We start from the raw sequence: 22,860 nt of genomic DNA on the forward strand, positions 1-22,860 counted from the left end.
AGTTGGACTCTGATTTCGTGCTGCAGATGATAAAACACAGATGAAACCAGTTTGTTTTCAGTTAATGATGCCAACATTGCATTGAGCTTCACAATAAGCATCGGTAATGAAGAGGATTGTCTTTAAACCACCATCAAACTGAAGTCTGTGGGGTAATGGAAATGTTTTTGTTCCATAAGTAAAATATCTCATTTGGAAGTCTGTTAGAATGTATTTTTAGCTCTTCCAGTGAGAGCAGTTGGATAGAAAGATGGCCGTCCGTTTGTTGGGTCTTTTGGTTGAGTGTCTAGCGGGGCTCTTTGACTTTTCAGGCCCTTACAGGCCGTCCAGTTTTTGCGACTTTATTCTGACCGGTATATGACCGATACTCCTCCACAAATTCCTTTTTCTGTCTTCCTCACTAGCTGTACAAATACTGATTGAAGATTAACTTTTGTTGCCTCTGACAATCACTCTGTGTGGCACTGATACCCCATACCAGTGTTGTTTTGTTTTAAGAATAATACTGTAATGCGATAAAGGGCTGCTCGTTTCTGATGGCGCTTATAAAGTTTTCTCTACGATGACGGTCTTCATTCGTTTGTCTTAATGATATGTTGAGCAGACCAGATCACAGGTTGCTAGCAACACGTTAGCAAGAAAGCAGGCTATGTGCTGATAGGTTAAGCACAGTGTTAATGATTGATGTACAGGTGGGCCACTGCAATGACCCTTCACCTTGAAATACCAAACACACCCAGTGGCAGGGGCGGCTGTGGCTCAGGGGGTAGAGCGGGTCGTCTTTTTTGGCAGTTACCCAGCTCCTATTGTCCTCATGTTGAAGTGTCCTTGAGCGAGACACTAAACCCCAAGTTGCTCCCCGGGCGCTTTACAGCAGCCCACTTCTCTTAAATGCTTAGGATGGGTCAAATGCAGAGATCAGATTTCATGTACAGAGTTCAACGTTAATGTTGAGCGGGTCAGAAATCTGCTGGCCCAAAGTAAATTTTGACTTACCCTTATACAAATTGTTTTATCAGCGGTTATGAAATAACAACAAAGACCAGAGTTTATTGTCATGTTTAATCTTTATTTAAAGAGGACTTATTATGCTCATTTTCAGGTGCATACTTGTATTTAAGGTTTCTACTAGAGCATGTTTATATGCTTTAATGTTCAAAAAACGCTTTATTTTTCTCGTACTGGCTGTGCTGCAGCACCTCTTTTCACCCTCTGACTGAAACGCTCTGTTTGAGCTCCTGCTTTTAATGGGACATGTAATGTTTTATACTTCTGGTGAATATAATCCAGTTAATCTTATTTCCATATGTATTTTATATATACAGTTCCCTTTGTTAACACCTTATTTTGAAAACAAGGCTTAGTCACTCGTGTATACTTCCACTAACTTCACCAAGTCCGTCGCTAGCTCTCCCGTGAGCTCTGTTCTCTTTATCCATCCATTTTCAGCTCCATCGGGGCCGTTTGAATGCATTTAACATAAATGTCAGTATATGGGTGCGCTACAGATTCAGCGTCGGCCGATTCGACTACGGAGATAAGAGTGACAGCTGGCTTGACCGCACATTACCGCAAAACATTTCCTGTCCATGACATTGTTAGCATGCAGGATACGGATATGACGTCACATTACTCTAACTACAATAATAAAAGTGGTAACTTCCGTCTACCTCCGCATAGATTCAAATGAAGCAAATATATTGATTCTGGCATTAAACAAATTATTTGAAAATTGTTAAGAAATTGCAATACATAGGTGAATCGATTTTTTTTTTCCACCCGTATGGTCAACCGAACCAAACTCTTTGGACTCCGCTCCAGATCCACTCTAACTAGTTTTTTTTTTTTTGAGGGCGTGCCAAGCTAACTCCTTAGCAGGAATTATTTAAATGTGTTACTTGGTGACATCACAACGTTACGGAAGAAAACGCGGGACTTGAAGCAAGGCGTTTCAGGCAGTTCAGGAGCAGTGTTTCGGTGAGGGAGAGTAACACCCTTTGGCGTGGACTTTTGGCTTTGTAACTTTGCAGACCTTTTACATGCACTAAAAAACTATGAAACACACAAAAGGAAAAAGCACAACAGCATAATAGTTCCCTTTTTAAGTAAATGAATCTGGAGTTTCGCCCTCATCCTCTAACGCCACCCTGGCTAACCTGTTTCCAGGATAATTGAAATGCTCGCTTGTACTTCAGCTCATAAACTTTGTCTTTACCTGCCGCCATTTTCTCGCCCGATCAGCACTGTGTACGTGCAACTCTCAACAGAGATGACAAAGAAGCGAGATGGCTCACTTTTTAGCTACTTACATCACAAGCTCCGGAAAAATCATTTTTTTAATTGTGACGAGTAAAAAGACAACACTGCCTTGTAAGCAGAATAATATAGTACCGCGCTGACCTACGCAAACCTCTTTATACCCTCTGCTGTTAAGCCCACCGCTGAAACTAGTCGTGTGTTTACTGGTGTGTGTTTGTACCATATGTGTGCATTGCCCTTTGATGGAACACATGGTACTTGTTGCCCCGTGCCGTTAAAAGAGCAGTCCAGTGCAGAGCAACACGCAGCGCCTGCCATCTGGATCTGCTCTTTGATTCTGCCGGGTAAGCGCCGATGTTTATCCCACAACGCCCCGTCAGCCGTGACAGTTGTTTGTTCCTTCTTCTCTCTTTTATAGCCTCCTTTCTCTCTGTCACTCGTCCACCCACCCTCGTTTCCATCAACACACATATATATATATATATATATATATATACACACAGCATGTAGTGCTCTGACTAATCCTGCTGACACCTTTCTTGGCCTTTTAGGCCTGCCAGTTGAAATCGATAGGTTGACTGATGTGGGTTTTTGGTTGTTATTTGCCACTTAATACACACTTTTTTATGTCAGTATGCGATTATTTTTTCTATTTTAATGACACAAACCTGCAACCTTACTGGCGAAAAACAGCATCTGGAAATCATAGCCAAAAAAGAAGCTCACAGTATTTATGATGCTGTGGTCAGGAAGGAACCCACATAAACAAACATAACTGGCAAACATCTGATATGTAGTACAAGACCATGATCTGCCCTGAGTGCCAGTAAATTGAAACATCAATAAGACCCTAATGTAGTTATATTAAATAAGAGTTTCTCTTGTCTCTGCGTGAAGGATCCACTTCCATCGTCATAGAGACCACTCGCTGCAGGTTTTCCTAGCAACCTGTGAACATCAATTTTCAGACCTTAAGTGTCGGCTAGTTTCATTCAGACATCTTTAAGTGGTACTTATCATCTGTTTTATTCTCCACTTGTCTTCAAACACACCTATTCAAGCTGCATCAGGGTCTGGTTCAGCACTGTGTGTGTATATGTGTTTTTATTTCATTATTTTTTAATGGATTTTAATGGTTCCCCTTTTTACGCTTTAAAAAGTATTTAATAGGGGTGTAAATCACAATATTACATAGATTCTTTGAACAACAATACGATATTTGCTGATATCGATTTTAATTCAGGGGCCTGCAATCGATATGAGACGATATCATATTTCATATATATTTAACACAATCAGATTTATATCAGCTCACAAAAAGCAACTTAATTATGATTTGACAATTTTATTACTGGGATCTTCCAGACATTTAAATGAAAAAACAATCTATTTTCTAATAAATAGACCTCCTGTTCACTATAAAGTGCAAATGTTTTTTATCAGTTAAGAATTTCAAAATAAATACGTATCTTAAAGTTGACGACATGTATGTATTTTCACTTTGAATTGATGATATTGGATCGTTGATCACTGAGTCGCTATATCGATCAAGATCGATGTATACACCCCTAGTATTTAATGTATTTAAAAAGTAATTGTAGTGTGTCTTTGCCATAACTCCAAGTAAGAACATGCCATTGTTTCAATGTTTTTTGGGGGTTGTTTTTTTTATCTTGCTCTCTGTAATATCTTTAGAAAATGTATTTTAAATTTCCATTGATAAAAGTTACATTTTTTGGGGATAAACAAAGGCAGAGGGACCAGCAATAGCCAACATGGCTGGACCGAGACAGAGAAGAGGGCTACCTACATAATCTCACTTTAGAAACTGAAAATTAAATGTAAAAGATATTACAGGACTGAACATACTATGTAATTGTAATCTGCTGGGTAGAGGTAAGATCCTGCTTGGATCATCTCTTTCAGTTGTATTGGTGATATTTAGGTTTGCTCCTTTCTCTCTCCTTCCAGGTTCGACTCCATGGCTTAGCCGGGACTCTTCACAGCAACTAGCCCGGACGTCTCTTTCCTCTCTCCCTCGCTGTCCTCTGCCACTACAGGTAGGCATGAATTCATCGATTGAAAGAGTGCTATTTTTGATTCATCAACAATTGGTAGACAGTTGCCTACCAAGCCTTTTGTTTGCCCTCGTATAGTTGGGCCTTTCACTTCACAGGCAAGCACACAAACAAATTTGACCTGGTTTAGGAGGTTGTGATGAACTCTGAAATATATTTGTGTTCATTTCTTCATTATCACTCTTTTTCTGTATTTGTGTACTTCTTTGTGAAATCGTGAGTGAAACCAATATTGTCAGACTTCTTTTTCAAGATCTGTAAACTTGACTAAAGCTTTGATCAGTTCATCCTGAAATTAAACACCAAAGTTGGCGACTTTTATTTGATCCCAATCAAAATGTGGATCACATAAACCTACCTCAATTGGCAAAGGATGTTAGTTCTGCATGAAGGGCCAGATACTTAAAAAGGGAATTAAGTGCTGTTTATCTTTCCGTCTCAGTTCGTGTTCCAACTCTTTGTTAGAGAAACTGAGGGGAAGGAAAATTATTCTGCAGTGAGGAGTGAAATCCAGTACCTGACTGACTAAATTTCATTGCTGAATGACCTCCTCCTTCCACTGAAATACAACCTGAGAGAGATGACTCTTGACCAGCGTGCATGTAGAGTCCCTTTCTAACAGCTTTGACTTGGCCCAGAAAATTCCAAGCAAAAGGCCTCACAGCGCATGATGCACAGTTTGATGTAATCTATAGGAAGTACTTAGATGCTACGGAGCAGAGACGTGTTAGTCACTGAAGACGCTGTGACTGGACTGTTCTGCCACAGAAAACCCCTGAGGTCGAACATCAAGGCCTGAGTAACGTCTGTAGCGGGGCGTTTTAGCGGCACCTCATCATCATTAAGGGGCCAGAAAGTGGCTGCGGGTCAGAAGCCAAGAGTGTGGTGATTTTGTCGAGGTTGCCAGACTCAACATGCACCAATTCAGATTGCCAGTAACTGCCAAGTGAACTGGGATTGACTCCCATGTTAATACTTGACGTTTGATTGGTGGGGCTGAAGGCACACTCCCAAAATGTCACAGATATAGCAGGTAACAGTTATTACAGAGTACATGAGGAAGTCTGAAAGACAGATAGTCAGATATAAAACTCTGACTGTGAAATAATTACTTATAGTCATTTTATTTATGAGGATTTGTCCGCCAGACATTCATAAAAATAAAAAATAAAAACCATGTAAACAAACAACACCAGCACTGTATACATTTATATAAATTTGACCCACGGACAACCTACTAATCATATATAGCAGGTTTCTTCTACAGCTGCAGCAGCATAAAAATATTGAAATCAGGTCAAATTTTAAAATGATCTACAAAGGCTGCATCTATTTTGCGTAACAGTTGTGATTTGAAGTTTTGACCGACTACATTTTTTTATTGCATCTTTTTGATGAAAGAGCTCCACCTTTATTTGCTTATCACCTTTTTATTGCATTTATTTAGTATTTTTATAACAAGTTTGAGTTGTTACGCCTTTTATTTGTGACATGTATGGCTAGGGCTAATTATTTATAGTGTCCATCCATCCATCCATCTGCAACCGCTTATCCCGTTAGGGGTCGCGGGGGGGCTGGAGCCGATCCCAGCCGACATTGGGCGAAGGCAGGGTACACCCTGGACAGGTCGCCAGTCCATCGCAGGGCTGACACATAGAGACAGACAACCATTCACGCTCACACTCACACCTACGGGCAATTTAGAGTCCACAATTAACCTAACCTGCATGTCTTTGGACTGTGGGAGGAAACCGGAGTACCCGGAGAAAACCCACGCTAACACGGGGAGAACATGCAAACTCCACACAGAAGGGTCCCAAGCCGGATTCGAACCTGCAACCCTCTAGCTGTGAGGCGCCAGTGCTAACCACTGCACCACCGTGCAGCCCCTATTTATAGTGTTCAAAATATAATTTAGAAGTCATCATTGTTTGTTTTGAATGTTAAAAAAACTGGTGAAAATTTAAAAAAAGAAGAAAAAAATCATATTTGAAAAAATACCAGTTTGCTTTTTTTTCATTTACTTAAATGAATTCTAGCACATAATCAGCAGCCCATTTAATATATTTTGTTCTCTCTCAATTGTTCTCCCCAGTTTTTATTACCACAAGAATATTATAAACTTGTCATTAAGGAATACCATGTTTAGTGTAAACTACAGTGATCACTAGTCACAGAATGTCCGTAAAGCAGAAAAACAAAGAGCTTTACGTCTGGCAAACAGCAGAAATTCAGTGTATGTGTTTGTGAAAATATATGTTCCTTGCACTGAGCGACAGCATTTTTTATAGATTATCACACAATCTTTAAAAGCAGAACACGATTATGATGAAGCACGAGGTTCAGTATTTGTTGTTTTTGGATACATGACATCAGCATTCAGCAACCAGAATGAACGTTCAGACATGTTGAAACCCAATGAGTCCACTTAGGTCCTGTAGTCTCCCTGGGCCGTGTAATGCCTTTGGCACTTTAAGGACCTACAGGGAGAAATAAAAGCAGCCATACGAACAAAGTGGATCAGCCAAAAGCAACCCAACAGGGCGGTTAAGAGTGCTTAGGTCCTGGAATGGCTAGATGTGGGTGCTGCTGAAGAGCGATAAATAGCATGCATGTTCAGACCGAGCAGTCTGGTTAAGAGGCTGTTGGGAAGCCATGGATACTAAACTGTTTGTTTTGCTCCCCGAAATGTTTCCGTTCCCCCGGTTTGAAACCGCCACAGCGACGTCATATTCCAGATTATGAAGCCTGTCTGAACAGAGAGAACATTCATGCATAAACTGGCGTTGTTTCTCACGAGCAGCGGTTTGAGGCGATTATTCAGTATAATAGCCGACCCAGCTCGTTTAATGAATAATTTGGGCTGCGACTGAGCTCTTCCAGATGGCCCAATTGAAATGCCACCCTTAGCATTTCACCAGTTGGGTGAAGTAGTCATACCAACAGGATGATGGTTATTATTCTGAATTACTGATCTTCATGACAAGCCCACAAAATATCCTTGAGTGATGTATTCCTCCTGTTGAGTTCTTCAGCGAGAGGAGCAAAGCAGTTACTAGATTTCCCTCTTAACTCCTCACTCTCTCTTCTTGTACGCAGGTAGCAGCGAGACAGCAACCAAAGGGACGGTGACCCATACCCCCCCGTTGCTTGCCTCTCCTCCCCTCAACGAGGCAAGATGGAGCTCCAGGCGTCTCACGGGCAGCTAGGGGCTGAGGGGGATTGCGAGATGTCGAGCCTGCTGCTGCCCAGTCCTCAGAGCGAGGCGGTGACCCACGAGATGGAGGAGCTGTCGCTGCAGCCGCTACCTCCGCTCAATGAACGCAAAAACGGTGAGGAAATGCTGCTGTACAGGCCTGTCATGGCATGCTAGGACAGAAGATACATTGAACAGGCCACCATGATGAAAGAGTGACCAAAAAAGATTTCTATTTTCTAGGGCTGTCAATCGATTAAAATAGTTAATCGCACATTTGTTTTATCTGTTCAAAATGCACCTTAAAAGGGAGATTTGTCAAGTATTTAATACTCTTATCAACATGGAAGTAGGAAAATATGCTGCTTTATGCAAATGTATGTATATATTTATTACTGGAAATCAATTAATAACACAAAACAATGACAAATATTGTCCAGAAACCCTCACAGGTACTGCATTTAGCATAACAAATATGCTCCAATCATAACATGGCAAACTGCAGCCCAGCAGGCAACAGCAGCTGTCAGTGTGTCAGTGTGCTGACTTGACTATGACTTGCCCCAAACTGCATGTGATTATCATAAAGTGGGCATGTCTGTAAAGGGGAGACTCGTGGGTACTCATAAAACCCATTTTAATTCAGATATCTTGAGGTCAGAGGTCAAGGGACCCCTCTGAAAATGGCCATGCCTTTCCTTGCCAAAATTTAGCACAACTTTGGAGCGTTATTTAGCCTCTTTGCCGACAAGCTATAATGACATGGTTGATATGATATCTTCACTCTAGCTTTAAAACTGAGCCCACTACAACCTCCTAAAGATCGAATAGCGGCCCATCGGATTTTAAGAGGTTAATTAAAAATCGCAAATTGTGTTAAAGAAATTTGTTGCGTTAACTTCGCGCTATTAATCACCTCTTCCTTCTGCAAAAATACTAAGGAGGTGCCTCTCGTCAGTGTAAAAAGGCAGAAAAAAGGCAGAAAAAACAGTCAGGAAGAAGATGAAAAACTGTTTATTCTTGATTGGTCAAAACATAAGAAATGTATGGAGAGTTAAAAATGAATAACTCTCCCTAAAAACATTCACTGAAATTGAATTCCCATCTAAATCAAACTTGACAGCTAATGTACAATATATAATAACATTATGCTCCTTGCCTTTGTTGCAACTCCTCCAGCATGGTGACGCTTATGGCAGCCCTGTTTGTCCTTAAATACCCTTTATACACAGACAGCCTACACACTGTTAATGCATGTACACACATACACACAGAACTATTAAGTTCAAAATGGGCCATAAAAGTGAGTGAAGCTTCCATCAGCTTTTTCTTTTGTGCGAGCCAGCCTACATGTTAGCTTTTCATTAGCCTCACGATGTTGGTGTTGTTCTGGCAGCCACATGGGTACTGGCTGATTCAGACACTGATGGATGGGTACACGATTACCAGGCTTCAGGAGTGGGTTACATTCACTGCTGCCTTTTTGCCAGTTCCTGATCGTGGCTTAGATGGTGTAAGGAGATCAGTTCATGGCTTTCCCTGTGATATTGATCATCACGCTTAGAAAAATCTAATTTGTCAGATACAGTCAAGAAACGCAGTGTGTTCAGTTAGAGCTGTGGATTGAACACATTTTTGGATAATCGTAGGGTTTTGTGCCGTCATGCACGGTGCACTGCGGCTGCCGCTCTCTGCAGGAGAGCGCCATAAAAATGTCTCGGCAGTGGAACATTTTTGTGGAATGTCAACACCAGTAGCACCCACTCATCAGCTCGGCTTTTGTCATTTCCCCTTCCAGTGAGAACACACACCTCATACTTTCCGCCCACTGAGCCACCCCCAGCACTCTGCCAACCGCAGAGTACCCCCCCTCTCTCACATTGGTTTTAACATGCAGGTGTTAATCTGTCTACCATCATGACAGGTCTGAGTGTCTAAGGCCACTTTGTTGTTGTGTGGGGCAGGAGGATGTAACTCAGAGAGTCTGGAGAGAGACGGGAGGATCGCTCTGTCAGCAGAGAATCAGGGCTGGGAGTTTGTTGTGACAGGGAATGAGAGTCTGGCCAGTAAGAGGTGAAATCAATAAGGTTATTGATAACAGCAAAAGCCTGAAGAAGTGCACAGCTAGAACATTTTTTAAGCTAAAATAGGATCTTCTACTTCCAAAAGTAGGAGGTAAACTTACATCTGCAGAGAAGTTTATAAATAGTGAATGTTGTCTGTAATTAACCCCAGAGTCTGACTCTTTAAAGAGATCGTTTGTTGAGTAGCTGCTTTCAGTCCATCGCATCTGTAATGCTGTATTTGAATTATTTTTGGAATTCAGTCTTTAGTCAGATGTTCAAAAATAGGCCAGAGTCATGGGCAGGTGCAACCAGCTGGGTATCCAGTATCAACACTCAAACAGTGTTCGCAAGTTCTTTTGCAACTCCGAAACGTGTCAGTCTTCATTATGCACACATCACAGGCTGACCTCCTGTGAGGTCTCTGGTTGGTGGCATTAGTGTTTATTTTGTGAACATAGAGATAAATGACTGTGACAGCAGTGTCAATTTTGGTTTCTTAGTTTGTACTTTTAACAGGTCGCTTTAAAGGAATCGTGCAATATTTTGGGAATATGCACTCATTCACTTTCTCGCTGAGAGTTAGATGAGAAGATTGACATCACACTCATATGTAGAGTTAGCTTAGCTTAGCATAAAGACTGGAAACCCCACACCTGGCTGTCTCTAAAGGTAACTAAATCCACCTACCAGCACCTTTTTAAAGGGACTGTTTGTAACTTCTTACACGTATAAATCACTCGGGTCGGTGTCCCATACGTCCTCGCATATGCGCGCTCGCGTGTGGCTACGCTGTTCAGACAAGACTCCAACACAAACTACACGGAAGCACCAAAACCGCAAAGTTATATCTATCTCCCACCGCGGTCGGGAGTCTGAAGCAGGAAAAGTTAACACTAGGATCAGCATTGATTCATGGAAAGACCTCCGTCTGGTGACGTGTGCGCCTCACTGTTTTGAGCGATGCAGTCCCTTTTAAAGCTCATTAATTAACATTCTTATGTTGTTTGTTTAATTCTTACAAAAACAGTGTAAAAATGGCAAGTTATGGATTAAACGGGGTTATATGTGCAGGACTATTTCTCGGCTGACGCAGTGACTTCCTGGTTGCCTGCAATGCCTGGTAACCTCACGGTGATGTTTTTACACTTCGGTTTTTGTACTGATTAAATAAATGAGATATAACATGTTGATTAGTGAGCTTAAGAGGTGCCGATAGGCCGATTTTGTTACCTTTTGACAGAGCAATGCTAGCTGTTTCCTTCTGTTTCCAGTCTTTATGCTAAACTATGAAAACTGGGATAAGCTAGCCGGCTGCTAGCTCCAGCCTCATATTGAACAGAACCATCTGGTTCTTTTTTAGATATTAAAAGCTCACGTTTTAACTGCAGGTGAAACAGGCACATTTTTATTGTGTATAGTGTTTCTTCCATTGACCTGCTTTCTGTGTGCGTGCCTGTCTCTGTGTGCATAACAGCTCAGTCATATCATCCACCTCTCGCCTCGGCATGCTGAGGTCAGAGGTCAACATGTGTTTGTCAGGCTGAGCAGCATTTCCCGGAGGAATTGAGGACAATGCCACTGACTGGAAGTCTATATATATCACCTTAAACAAACATGTTTCACCACAGCTCTAGTTGGAATTAAAGCGACAGTGCTCCATCAGAGTATGCAAAAGGTTATGACATATTGATGATGTATAATAGTTTTGCATAGGTGATGCAATCAGTGATCTTAACTTTGGGAGAAAGAGTTGCCCTCAGTTTATGTTTACCACCAAAGACATGAGAGAGAAGTGGCGTGGAGTTACGTTGGTGAGGCCAGCTGTTTCCTGTTCCTTCCTGTGAATGGAGAAGTGTTCGTACTCATTAGGCGATTTCGGACAAAACAGTTGTGGGGACTCCCTGAGAGGAACTGCCCACTGGGGAGCTCCCCCGAGAACTACATACCTTCAAGGGCGTTTTTCTGTTTGCATTCACACTGCCAATAGGAATGCTTAAGTGACGTTAGCTGGCCGACGCCTGGAAGATCTGGAAGATCGGCAAGCGGCTAGTTTGTATATAAACTCAAGCAAAATAGCCGTCACAAAAGTACCTTTTGCGGCTATTGTTCTTTGGCTCATTGGGTATGCTTTGTGCTACTGCGTTAGCCTCTAACTTTACTGGGTTGGCCTTTGTGCTACAGGGTTAGCTCGCTGAGCAGCAGCTCTCTCTCGTTCTTTTTCTCAGTTGTTGTGTGCTCATGAACGAGTTAACTTCTGGACCTGCTGTCGGCCCATTTGTTCGATGTCTGTTGTCTGTGTTTTGTGTTGTCTGTTGTTTACAAGGCTAACAGGGTTTTTAAAATGGTCGTTGCCGGTGCTGCATTGGCTCACGTGTTCGACCAATCACCGTACACTTGCGTCACTTCCTTCACTTCCTTCACTTCCGTCACTTCCGTCACTCCCGTCACTCCAGTCACTCCCGGTTCCTCTTGCGCTGGGACAGTACCTACTCTAAAATAGGAGCTAAAAAAGTCCCTCAAAACGGCGTTCTTAGACCTAAGATCGTTCCTAGTTGTTGCTGTGCGGACACAATACAAATGGGGGTTCTTAGAACTGTGAAAAAATCCCTCCAGTCTGAAAACGCCTATGAACAGTGTTTATTTTGTGCAAATCTCCTCCTTCTTAATGTGACACATCCTTATGTTGTAGGCCCGCTAACAAAATACAATTAAAGCTGTATAACACTTGTGTTGTTGCCACAAGCTCTTCTTTTTCAGCTTGAGGATGCAGTTGTTATTGTCCTTTTGTCCTTAGTCAGAGCTGACTCAGACTCTTGACTGTTCCTCAGTAGTTTCAAGGAAACCGTGTAGACATCACATCAGCCTGAGTTGGAATCGCCTACAGCCAGAAAATGTCCGAGTGAGAGAGGGAAGTGAGCGTAGAGGGGTAGGAGGGGGTTGTGGCCCTGCAGTAAAAAAGAGTCAGGGAGGGACAGAGGAATAGAGGACGGGCCTAATGTTGCTCCTCTAATTCTTAGAAGCGTCACAATGCCGTGGATTTGTATCGTTCAGCTGATCATGAGAGAGGATATGACTATAAGCTACATACTTTTGGCTTTAATACAACAGCTGTCACCTTGGAATCAAATGGCTTAATCACTCAGTTGTATTTTGGACTGCTCTATAGGCCAGGACTCTCAGTCTCAGACAATGGCCTGTATGGAGGTAGAGACCCCCAGTGACTGCACTAGGTTCAGAGCAGGTGAGCACTCCTCTTATTTGTTGTTTCTATGCTAATTCCTCAACTCAAGTAGGCTAATGCTGGTGCCAGCTTGTCCTGGAGTTGTTGTTGGGTTACTAAAACAGCTTGATAATCACTTCAATACTCACATTTTTCAACAGATGGAAATAAAGAGATGGACTAAATGATAATAAATCATATCTAGTATTTTGGTGGTGGATATCTATCTTTGCTTCTGTCTTGTTTTTGTTTTTGGGGTAGCAGCTGTCCAAACGTTAAAGCTTCAGGCTTGTGAGCACATAATAACAGCGTGTGAAATGTCATACCCTGGTAAAAGAAGTTTATGGGGAAACAGAACAAAATGCCATGCCATCCGAAAAGCCTTTTTCTCACCAGTGGAATGCGAAAATGTTGTGCGGGAATGCGAAAAATCTGCATCTGTATTTTACGGGTTGACAACTACGCACATGCAAACTATGCAAATACTGCCCTGTCCACTCCAGACAGAGAATGTCTAAGGGGCTAACCCCCGGGGTTAACTAAACAGGACATAAACTAATTGGACCAAAATGTGATGCTAACGCTAGCTGTTTTGGCTAGTCCCGACTAGACCAACATATTAGCAAATTAACATCAGCAAATGCATATCAGCCACATTACCCTCTTCATCATATCCCAGATGCTGGGCGATCTCAAGCCATGTATTGTCCTTTATTTGGTTGTTGACGTCGTAGTGTTTGTCATATATTATTGGGTGTTGAGAAGGGGACAGCCCATTGTTATTTCGAAACACCATTAGTCCGAAAAATGTCCCATTGGACTGAAAAAAGCCCATTTGTCTGACAGTCCTTTACCTTGAAAACAAGCACCCATAGTTCCAAGACCCCGAAAATACACACTCTTCGTGCAACAAACAGAAGCACATGGCTAATTATTATGTAGAACGACGGCGATCAGTTGGAACAAAAGATTTCATTGGTCAAACACATATTTCAGCAGGCGTAAATCGGCTGAAATCGAGGTCTGTCCGAATATTCCCCCCCCCCCCACACGAATGTTCTTCAGGGATGTGCAAGGATTCACAAGAACCCACAAAATCAGTTTTTATAAATTTCCCGTGCAAACCTTTCGGATGAAAATCCGTGCTTGGTGCGAAACAACTTTTAAACCGCTACTGAGGACTGAAGTTGCACTAGATAGCTCTCAGGAGTGAAGTCACAAAAAAAAAAACACAAGATAGGACTGATTTTTTTTGGCGCTAAAGTCTCCTCTGCAGGCTTTTAATGCCAGCACAGGAATAGTTGGTATAGTTCCAACACACTACCATGCACTTATGTGTGAAACCAATGTTTATCAAAATGTGGTCGACTGGTAGGATAACTTACGTCCTGAGTGCAAGGCGTCCCCTATAGAATGACGTTATCATATATTGTCAGCCTAATGACTAGAGCAGGATGTGAGTGATGCATGGGTGGGGAGAGCTTGGTATGTGGTTAACTTCTCAGCTTTTTTTCCTTCCGTATTTTTATTTTTATATTCTACCACGTTTTTTTTTTCTTCTGACTGCTTTCCCTCATTTTCATGTTTTCTACTTAATATTACAATCAAATGCCTCTGTTTTTCTATAATAACATTTCTTTCCATTTTTGTTTTCAGTCCTGCAGTTGAGGCTTCAGCAAAGGCGAACCCGGGAGCAGCTGGTGGACCAGGGCATCATGCCACGTGAGTGTCAGCAGCGCTGCCAGTTGTCTGTCACTCACCGAAAAGCTAGTGTGGTGTGGGCGGGTGTATGATAACAAACTGGGACCCTGATAGCTGAGATAATAAACATGTTTGTTCTTTTCTTTTTTTAATCTGGATAATTTTTTTTTTTAAATTGTGCTTGATGACAATGTTGTGTGTTGCAGCTCTGAAGAGCCCGGCAGCTTTCCATGGGCAGATTCGCAGCTTGGAGAGAGCCAGGGTAAGGCACCCAGTTCAGGAAATAAAGTGCTAAGACTGTTGTGTAGCTCAATGCTGCAGAAGGGAACAGGGCATGAACATTTAGATGATTTGCTGACTGGCCTTCTTTCTCTTTAGACTGAGAATTTCCTCAAGCACAAGATCCGCAGTCGTCCAGAGAGAGCAGAGCTGGTCAGGATGCACATCCTGCAAGGTACTGGTGGTTCTCTAGTTCTCACTACGAACACTTTGTATTATCTGGTGTTCCTCGTAGACTTTTTTTTTTTTAACCTTTTCCACTCCACTCCTCTTTTTCATAAACCCACTTTTGTCTTTTTTTGGAGGGGGTCACACAGGTCAACAGTAGATGTCACATAGAAGTGGTGTACATCATCTGAAAGCTGGGAACATGAATATTAATTTGAGATGTTTCAGCACTGTGTGTCAAGTTGTTATAGTCATAAATATAAATAAAAAAATAAAATAAGTAAAATAAATTGAAGTGTATAAGGGCTTAGAACATTATGATGGAAGTATGTGAGGGTCATTCCCATGCTCTATTATGTATCATAAGTTGTTGCAGCAAATTTTTGGGTTGATACCATTTGCTACACAGATTTGGTGCTAAATTTAACCATTTTTTACCACGTGAGAATTGATAAAAATGATCAATTATCCCTCCAAAATACCACATTAAGACGCCAAGACCTTGATGAACACCATAGAAAAAGCCATGCTGTGATTTGGTATCAAAAACTTTTGACATTTGGAGATTTCTGCAAGAATTGCATTTTTCAGTGATTAGATGGCAAGCACTTCTGTTCTGGAAACTGCTCACAAACTCCCTTATTGTCAATCTACCTAGTAAAGTCATCCATCCTCTGAATGCTCTAGGTCTCTAGTTTGTGGCTGTAAAGTTTCATGAGGCTGTGATTATCCTAGAGGTCACCACAGGTCATTTTATACAGGGAGGTCAAGATTAAAAAATTGGTCTCAATTCAATGAAATGGCTACTATGGGGACTAACATCATTACACATGAATACAGTTGGGCTCATTGGATCCACAAGAGTCTCAGCTTTACAGTGATACCCAATTTATATAATTCCAACACTGTTTAGGGACCCCAGTATGCAGAAATATTCAAACACACCATTTCTAAAATAGGCGCAAATAACACATTTATACTGTATTAAAAAAACTGCATGTGATTATCATAAAGTGGGCATGTCTGTAAAGGGGAGACTCGTGGGTACCCATAGAACCCATTTTCATTCACATATCTTGAGGTCAGAGGTCAAGAGACCCCTTTGAAAATGGCCTTGGCAGTTTTTCCTCACCGAAATTTGGCATAACTTTGTAGCGTTCCTCGTGACATACCAGTGGATTCCTTAGGTTTTCTAGCTTCATATGATACCCCTATCTTCACTCTGGCTCTAACTAACTGAGCCTGCTACAACCTCTGAAAAAAGTAAAGTCAGCCAAGGTTGCCGGCGCCCTCAAAGAGTGGAAGATGTTAAACATAATAGAATTTAAAATGGCACCAGACACAGGGCTATAAAACAAATAACAAGAAATCTGCAATTTGACCGTATAATGTGTGACATGTTTGTCTGTTCCTCAGAGACTGGTGCAGAACCCTCACTACAGGCCACCCAGATGAGACTGAAGAGGGCTCGGCTGGCCGACAACCTGAACGAGATGATCGCCCAGAGACCCGGCCCCCTGGAGCTGGTGGAGAAAAACATCCTGCCCGTGGATTCCAGCGTTAAACAGGCCATCATCGGTGAGAGACGGGGACAGTGATGATAAATAGGCTAATCTATATATATTAGACAGCCAGTGCTTTTAGAGAATACCTGCCCTAATGGACACTGTCAGAAGAGGTCGTTGTTTGATCAGCCATGCAGATAATCTGAGAGAATTGATGATAAAAGTTGTTTATTACTGGCTAAGAGATACAAAAAACACTGAGTGGTTATGTGCCGGACTTTGTTGTTGTCTCTTAGTAGGTCAGGTGAACTATCCCAAAGTGTTGGATGAAGACAGCAGTGATGCCCCGTCCCCAGATCAGCCGGCCAGCCAGGAGTCTCAGAGTTCTGTCCCCTCTCCCGCCCCGGAGAGCAAAGTGCCAGAGACGCCCCCTCCAGCACCAACACCAGCACCGGCACCGGCACCGGCACCAGCTCCGTCACCAGCTCTACCAATACCCACCACCGTGCTGCAGGTCAGATACAGGACTAGTAGTACTGGTGTTTGTGTATGATTGCCCAGGTTTTTGTAGCTTCATAACATTGATATTGGACTTTAGTGTCTTTTTTGTTATGATTCTTCAGCCCTTCCCAGTTGCCACACAAGCAACAACAGACTTTATGAAAATGATATCAACCATTGAGCAGCCTGCTAGCCGCCCAGCTGTCACTCCTGTACAGCCAGTCACCACAGTTGCTCCTTCAAAACCGGGCCCAACGCTGGTGAAGGTAAGAAGCATTTTTTCACCTCTAATTATAATATAACCTCTTACTGTAATGTTTGAATACGGGATGTCACGAGAACCAATAGTTCGGTATCAAGTTGATGCCAAAATTCTGAAAATGTGACGGTACTCGTTTTTCTACAGTACCGCAGGTACCGTAAGGGCTCGAGACTAATGGCGTCCCGTCAAACCCCGGGGACGATAGAAAATGTGTTTGGGACACAGTAAACTCACTATCGACAAGTCCATGGGATGCACCCAATTTTTCTCCCCGATAATGCTACACTGTGTGAACAACAAATCCATGTTGAAATCGGCAGGACGAGAGCTAGTTAACTTTAGCTGTTAGCCGGTAAGCAGCACAATTCTGCACGGAGCTAACAGCTAACGTTAACTAGCTCTTGTCCTACCTAGTTCAGAGATGCCAGTGATTTTTGTCCGTGGTTCTCAACTTGGGGGTCGGGACCTTCTTCTCCCCAAGAAGGTCGCGAGATCATTTCTGGGGGTCACCAGATGGTTGTGGAGAAAAAGAAAAAAAAAAACATTAAAAATAAAAACAATTTGATACTGGGGAATGTTTTTTACATTACATCGCCTGTACCAGTGATATAATTTGCCTCAGAATAGATTTTATTGAGTGTGTGCACATGAGTTTCTGAGGTCAGGGGGAGAGAAAAAAGTCATGGAACGCATCAAAAATGGAGCACAGTGGACAACACCTAGGTGCTAGCTGTTCAAACTAAAAAAGCTAAACAAAATTGGGGGATCGAGAACACCAACCTGATTATTCTGAGGGGGTCACGACTCAAAAAGGTTGAGAACCACTGATTTACATTATGATGTGCTCTATTCAGTAAAAATTAGTATTGGGCAAAGGTAAATTCTAACGTTATCATGATGTGTTCAAATGTAATCTTGTAAAATATTGTTTTTGCAAGAAACTTGAATAAATCCAGTTGATAGAAGGAGATGTTTTCACAGCAATATAAAATAAATAATAGAGAGGGAATTATGACCTGTGTAACTTCCTAGCAAAAAACAGTACGCAAACGGTAATAAAGGAGAGCACTGCATGTTGTAGTACATGGGATTTATTGTTACCTCCACCAAGGCCGAAGGCCTAGGAAGGAAGTTATGTTTTCACCGGCGTTGGTTTGTTTGTTTGTTTGTTGGTTTGTCTGTTAGCAGGATTACTCCAAAAGTTTGCAATGGATTTGAATGACATGTTTTGGAGGGTAGGGGTGTAGCACAATGAACAATCCATTAGATTTTGGTGGCGATCCTGATCATCGTCTGGATTCAGGAATATTTTTAAGGAGGTCTGCGCGCTCCGAGTGCCATTCTAGTTTTACATTTGTTTTTTACCGTGGTATGGAATTGGTATCGAGAATCGTGGAATTTCACTGGTATTGATGTTGACTACTAAATTTCTGGTATCGTGTCATCCCTAGTTTGAATGCTGCTGGTACAAACGGTACATTTTCCTGTTTCCTCACACAACAGCAAAGCCAGCAGAGGTCGCCCTCAGAGAAGAGCCGCAGTAAGAAGGGCAAAGAGCCCAAGTCCAGGGTGAAAAAGCTCAAGTACCACCAGTATGTTCCCCCAGACCAGAAGCTGGAGGCCAGTGAAGAACCCATGGACTCCTCTTACGCCCGACTGCTGCAGCAACAGCAGCTATTCCTCCAGCTGCAGATCCTGAGCCAGCAACAGCAGCACTACAACTACCAGACTATATTACCAGCACCACTGAAGTACGTATATTAGAACTAATAAAAAAAAAAAGATTATAATTGTATTGTTTCTGGCTTGGCTTGCCTCCATAACTCTTTATCTGGAAACGCCTGAAAGCAAGTTAAATATTGTTTTCAATGACCCAGAGGGCCGTTAGCTAGTTTTCCAAAAACAACTCTGTGTGTAATCATATTAATAACTAACAGGATGTTGTTTCAGCAGCTGCTGTTTTTCATAAATGTCCTCACAGTGGCAGCATGACCGAGCTCCCTTTGAACTACTGCACTGTGGTTTGGTTGACTGACTTTGTTAGTGAGGCGCAGGGCGCAGGATGGATGGTCTGTTCATATTGGGAACAGATTTCCCCTCTCTCTTTCCTGCCTTTCAATGATCTCTCCAATAATACTCCTTTGTCCTCCTTCCCTCTTTCTCACACCTCCTCTTCCTCTGTTCCTTATTCATGTGATGATACAGAAGTAGTGTAAATTATTTCCTGAAATGACAATGACCTCATGTTTTTGTGTCTCTTCCTCGCCATAGGCCTGTGGCCGAGGGTCAGAGCGGCAGCGCCGGCAGCCTGCCAACCTCCATCATGGTGTCTTTGCCCTCTGCTCCTCCACCTCCCCCCGTGACTCCGGCTCCGGCTCGTCCAAACAACTCGCTCTCGAACCGCAAGCCAGGAGTCCTGCCTGCCAACCTGGAGGAGATGAAGGTATTTTGAAACCGACTTGTACCAGCAAACCCCTCACCCTTATAACTTGGAACAAGCATGCCCCAGCAGCTCAGAAATCATCAAATTGTAGCCTAAAGGGAGATATTTTCCCTTTTTTAGGCCCACTCAAGATATTACACAGCCAATACAGGAATGTTTTCACAGATCATATGTGGGGCTATCAGATCTCTAACAAGGTTTTTTTGTCTAGTCATTTAGGAAGATTCATAAAGCAATGATAATCTGAGGGCACGGACAACTTCAAATCTCTTTTTCTTAAAGTTTCATTGGATTAAGAAATACAAAAGGCAGGGGAATTGGCTAGCCTTGTTCTGTCCAAAGGTAACTAAATCTGCCTAGCAGCACCTCTAAAGCTCACTAATTAACACATTAATTAAAGGTGCCATTGATAACATTTAGCCACTAGATCTTGCGTTCTCCCTCCTCCGATTCATTGCATTCACTTCACAACAAGTCGTTGCCAGGCACTTACCGTCAATCTCAGCCATTTTTTGGTTGTCCATGTTAGGTCAGATAATCCTTTATTATGCAGCAGAAGGACTGGCGGTATCTCTCTTTCACAAACTGAAAGAGCTATTTAATAACACACGGGGGGAAGCAGCGCCCTTTGTAGTCCATCTTCAGAACATTGTAGTTTCACCACAGCAGAGTGGTGTCAATAACATCCGCCGCCGTCGCATAATCATTATGGAGCCTAGTGAAAGAGCAGTCGGATTCTCTGAACACCACGGTTGTCTTTTTCTAAATCCTTTCTGAATTCTCCTTCATATCTTTCCTTGAACTCATGACGTTTTCCATCAAGGTCAATGAAAAGTGGTTAGGAAAAGACATTAGGACGTAATTTTTTGACCGCAGCCTAAATGACGACCCAGAGATACCCACGTGATACCAACGTCGTTTTACTATTGGCTCACAATCCTTGTTAGAAATGGGAACCAAACGTCAGATATCTTCCACAGAGATAAACAAAACATTCATTTTGGATCCACCAACATTTTTAAAATGATTATTTCACAATCAGAATTTTTTCAGGAAAAGCCATACTTTTATTCTGTACTTTTCTAAAGGCTCCGTAGATGTATTTTATTTTTATTTTTTTTAAATATTTGTCTCCATAAAAATGTTATCAATAAGACCTTTAAACATACATATACAGTATCTTGCTGTTTTAATCCATGCAAAAAAAAAAAAAAAAAGTGTAAAAGCTGTGGTTTTATTTGTGGTTATGTGCAGGACTATCTTTGCTAAGATCAGTGATTTCCTGGAGTCTTGTTGGTTGTGGTTGCTCCACTGATGATTGCACTCCAGGAAGTGACTGGCCCAGTCAAAGTCGTGTCTAGAAGATAACCCCCAAGTTGCGAAACTCTCGTGAGATAGTTAAGGTTAGGCATTGACTTTCGAACGGTTACGGTTAGGTTAGGTCGTCGGACAGCGACTCTCGCAGGTGTTTTCGCACGTTTTCTTATCTTGGGGGTTACCTTCTAGAAACGACCCCCCAGACAAGAAATAGTTGTAATAAAAGGTTAAATTTAGAGGTGCGGGATGGCAGATTTGTTTAAAACCTTTGGACAGAACCAAGCTAAATGTTTTTCCCTGCTTCCAGTCTTTGTGCTACGTTAATCGGCAACTGGCTGTAGCTTCATATTTAACAAACGTATAAAAGAGTGGTATACATTTTCTCATCTCACCCTCAACAAAGAGGCCAAAGTATTGAACTATTCCTTTAAAAATCAGCTGCACTCCTCTAGCACTAGTCCAAAATTAATGATGTGACAATATTTGTATGTGTCTAGGTGGCTGAGCTAAAACTGGAGCTGAAGCTGCGTGGCCTCCCCGTGTCAGGAACAAAAACTGATCTGATAGAAAGACTGAAACCTTTCCAAGACAACCACTGCACCTCTGCTCCTACAACCGTTCCTGCCCCTGCCCCTGCCACCACCACCACCACCTTCTCCTCCATGGCCATGGACGCCACCCCGGCTATAGTCCTTCCAGTCCAGCAGGTGGCTCCAGAGAACACGAACCCCACACCGCCGGTCTCACCCATTCCCGCTGATCGCTCCACCTTCCAGCAGGACGTAGGCATGTCTGAGGCTCTTTTCGAAATGCAAATGGTGAGTTCTGGCTGGGCAGGTCTCACGTCTTTCCAAGTCCCGGAGGAAAAGGACAGGCGGCTCCATGAGAAGGAGCGGCAGATAGTGGAGTTGATGAAGAAGCTGGAGCAGGAGCAGAAGTTGGTGGAGGAGCTGAAGATGCAGCTGGAGGTGGAGAAGAGAGGCCAGGGTGGCTGCACCACTGACTCTACCTCTGGTTCTCCCAAACTCATTTCTGTACCCGCCATGAACCCTGTTCCTACTGTCCTGAACTCAAATGTAGTAAAAATGGAGGGTACAGTCCTGTCAAACTGTTCATCCACTACCGCTACAATCCCCAACTCTATCCTGGGCTCCCAGGCTCTCTCCCCCCTCCCAACAGTGGTCAAGTTGGAGGATGTGACTGTTTCTTCTGGCAAGCCGCTCCAGCTCCAGACCCAAACCCAGATGATCACCCAGATCCAGTCCCAAGCTCAGTCCCAAATAACCAACAACCCACAGCTACTCTCCCAGTCACAGAGAAGTCCCAAACTGCAGACCCGGCCCCAGTCTCAACCCGCAGCCCCCAGCCTGCAGCAGTTCTTCATCAGCCACTCAGGTGGGGTGTCCCAGGTGCTGGGTCAGCCTCAGACCTTGTTAACCACGACTGGCCAGGGTGGGAGGATCCTCCTCCCAGTCTCGCTACCTAACAACGCTACTGCAATCCAGCTGCCAAGCACCACTGTCAGCCTGCAGGTAAGATTGCAATAAAGTAGAGACAACGGTGTATGTTAGTTAGAGAACTGTTAGTGTGTTTTCCTGCTTTAGGGGCTTACAAATTAGAAAACGGGATCTGTAGACTCACAATTATGTTCTTACATCCTTTTCCCTTTATCTCAGCCTGTTCTTCAGGCCACGGGCTCAAATCCAGGCCTGGTGCAGGCCTCAGTTTCTCAGCTGCGAACCACTCAGATGGAGATGCCACCTAGCCAGCAGTTAACCAACCACAACACACTGCTACAGGTCAGTCACGCCACTAAAACAACAATGCTTATCTGTCACTGTCCTATGACAGTAATGTGCCCTGTT

The 22,860-nt window shown here is 42.8% G+C and overlaps 1 protein-coding gene across 4 annotated transcripts in view; it reads left to right on the plus strand.

Annotated features, from left to right (window-relative positions):
- mrtfba (myocardin related transcription factor Ba) overlaps positions 1-22,860 on the plus strand; it is a 41,044-nt gene that overhangs the window by 6,957 nt on the left and 11,227 nt on the right. The window contains exons 2-14 of one of the 4 annotated variants that reach the window (XM_074620620.1): positions 4,231-4,319; positions 7,437-7,669; positions 12,766-12,840; positions 14,476-14,541; positions 14,727-14,782; positions 14,899-14,974; positions 16,384-16,545; positions 16,769-16,986; positions 17,096-17,239; positions 18,739-18,986; positions 19,507-19,678; positions 21,493-22,527; positions 22,672-22,794. In XM_074620620.1, the coding sequence (XP_074476721.1) occupies positions 7,516-7,669; positions 12,766-12,840; positions 14,476-14,541; positions 14,727-14,782; positions 14,899-14,974; positions 16,384-16,545; positions 16,769-16,986; positions 17,096-17,239; positions 18,739-18,986; positions 19,507-19,678; positions 21,493-22,527; positions 22,672-22,794 (2,529 nt within the window). In that variant the 5' untranslated portion in view covers positions 4,231-4,319; positions 7,437-7,515. The remainder of the gene's footprint in view (positions 1-4,230; positions 4,320-7,436; positions 7,670-12,765; positions 12,841-14,475; positions 14,542-14,726; positions 14,783-14,898; positions 14,975-16,383; positions 16,546-16,768; positions 16,987-17,095; positions 17,240-18,738; positions 18,987-19,506; positions 19,679-21,492; positions 22,528-22,671; positions 22,795-22,860) is intronic. The other 3 variants (XM_074620621.1, XM_074620622.1, XM_074620623.1) reach the window with 3 other exon arrangements.

This window comes from Sebastes fasciatus, chromosome 20 (assembly GCF_043250625.1).
Source record: "Sebastes fasciatus isolate fSebFas1 chromosome 20, fSebFas1.pri, whole genome shotgun sequence".
Lineage (NCBI taxonomy): Eukaryota > Metazoa > Chordata > Actinopteri > Perciformes > Sebastidae > Sebastes > Sebastes fasciatus.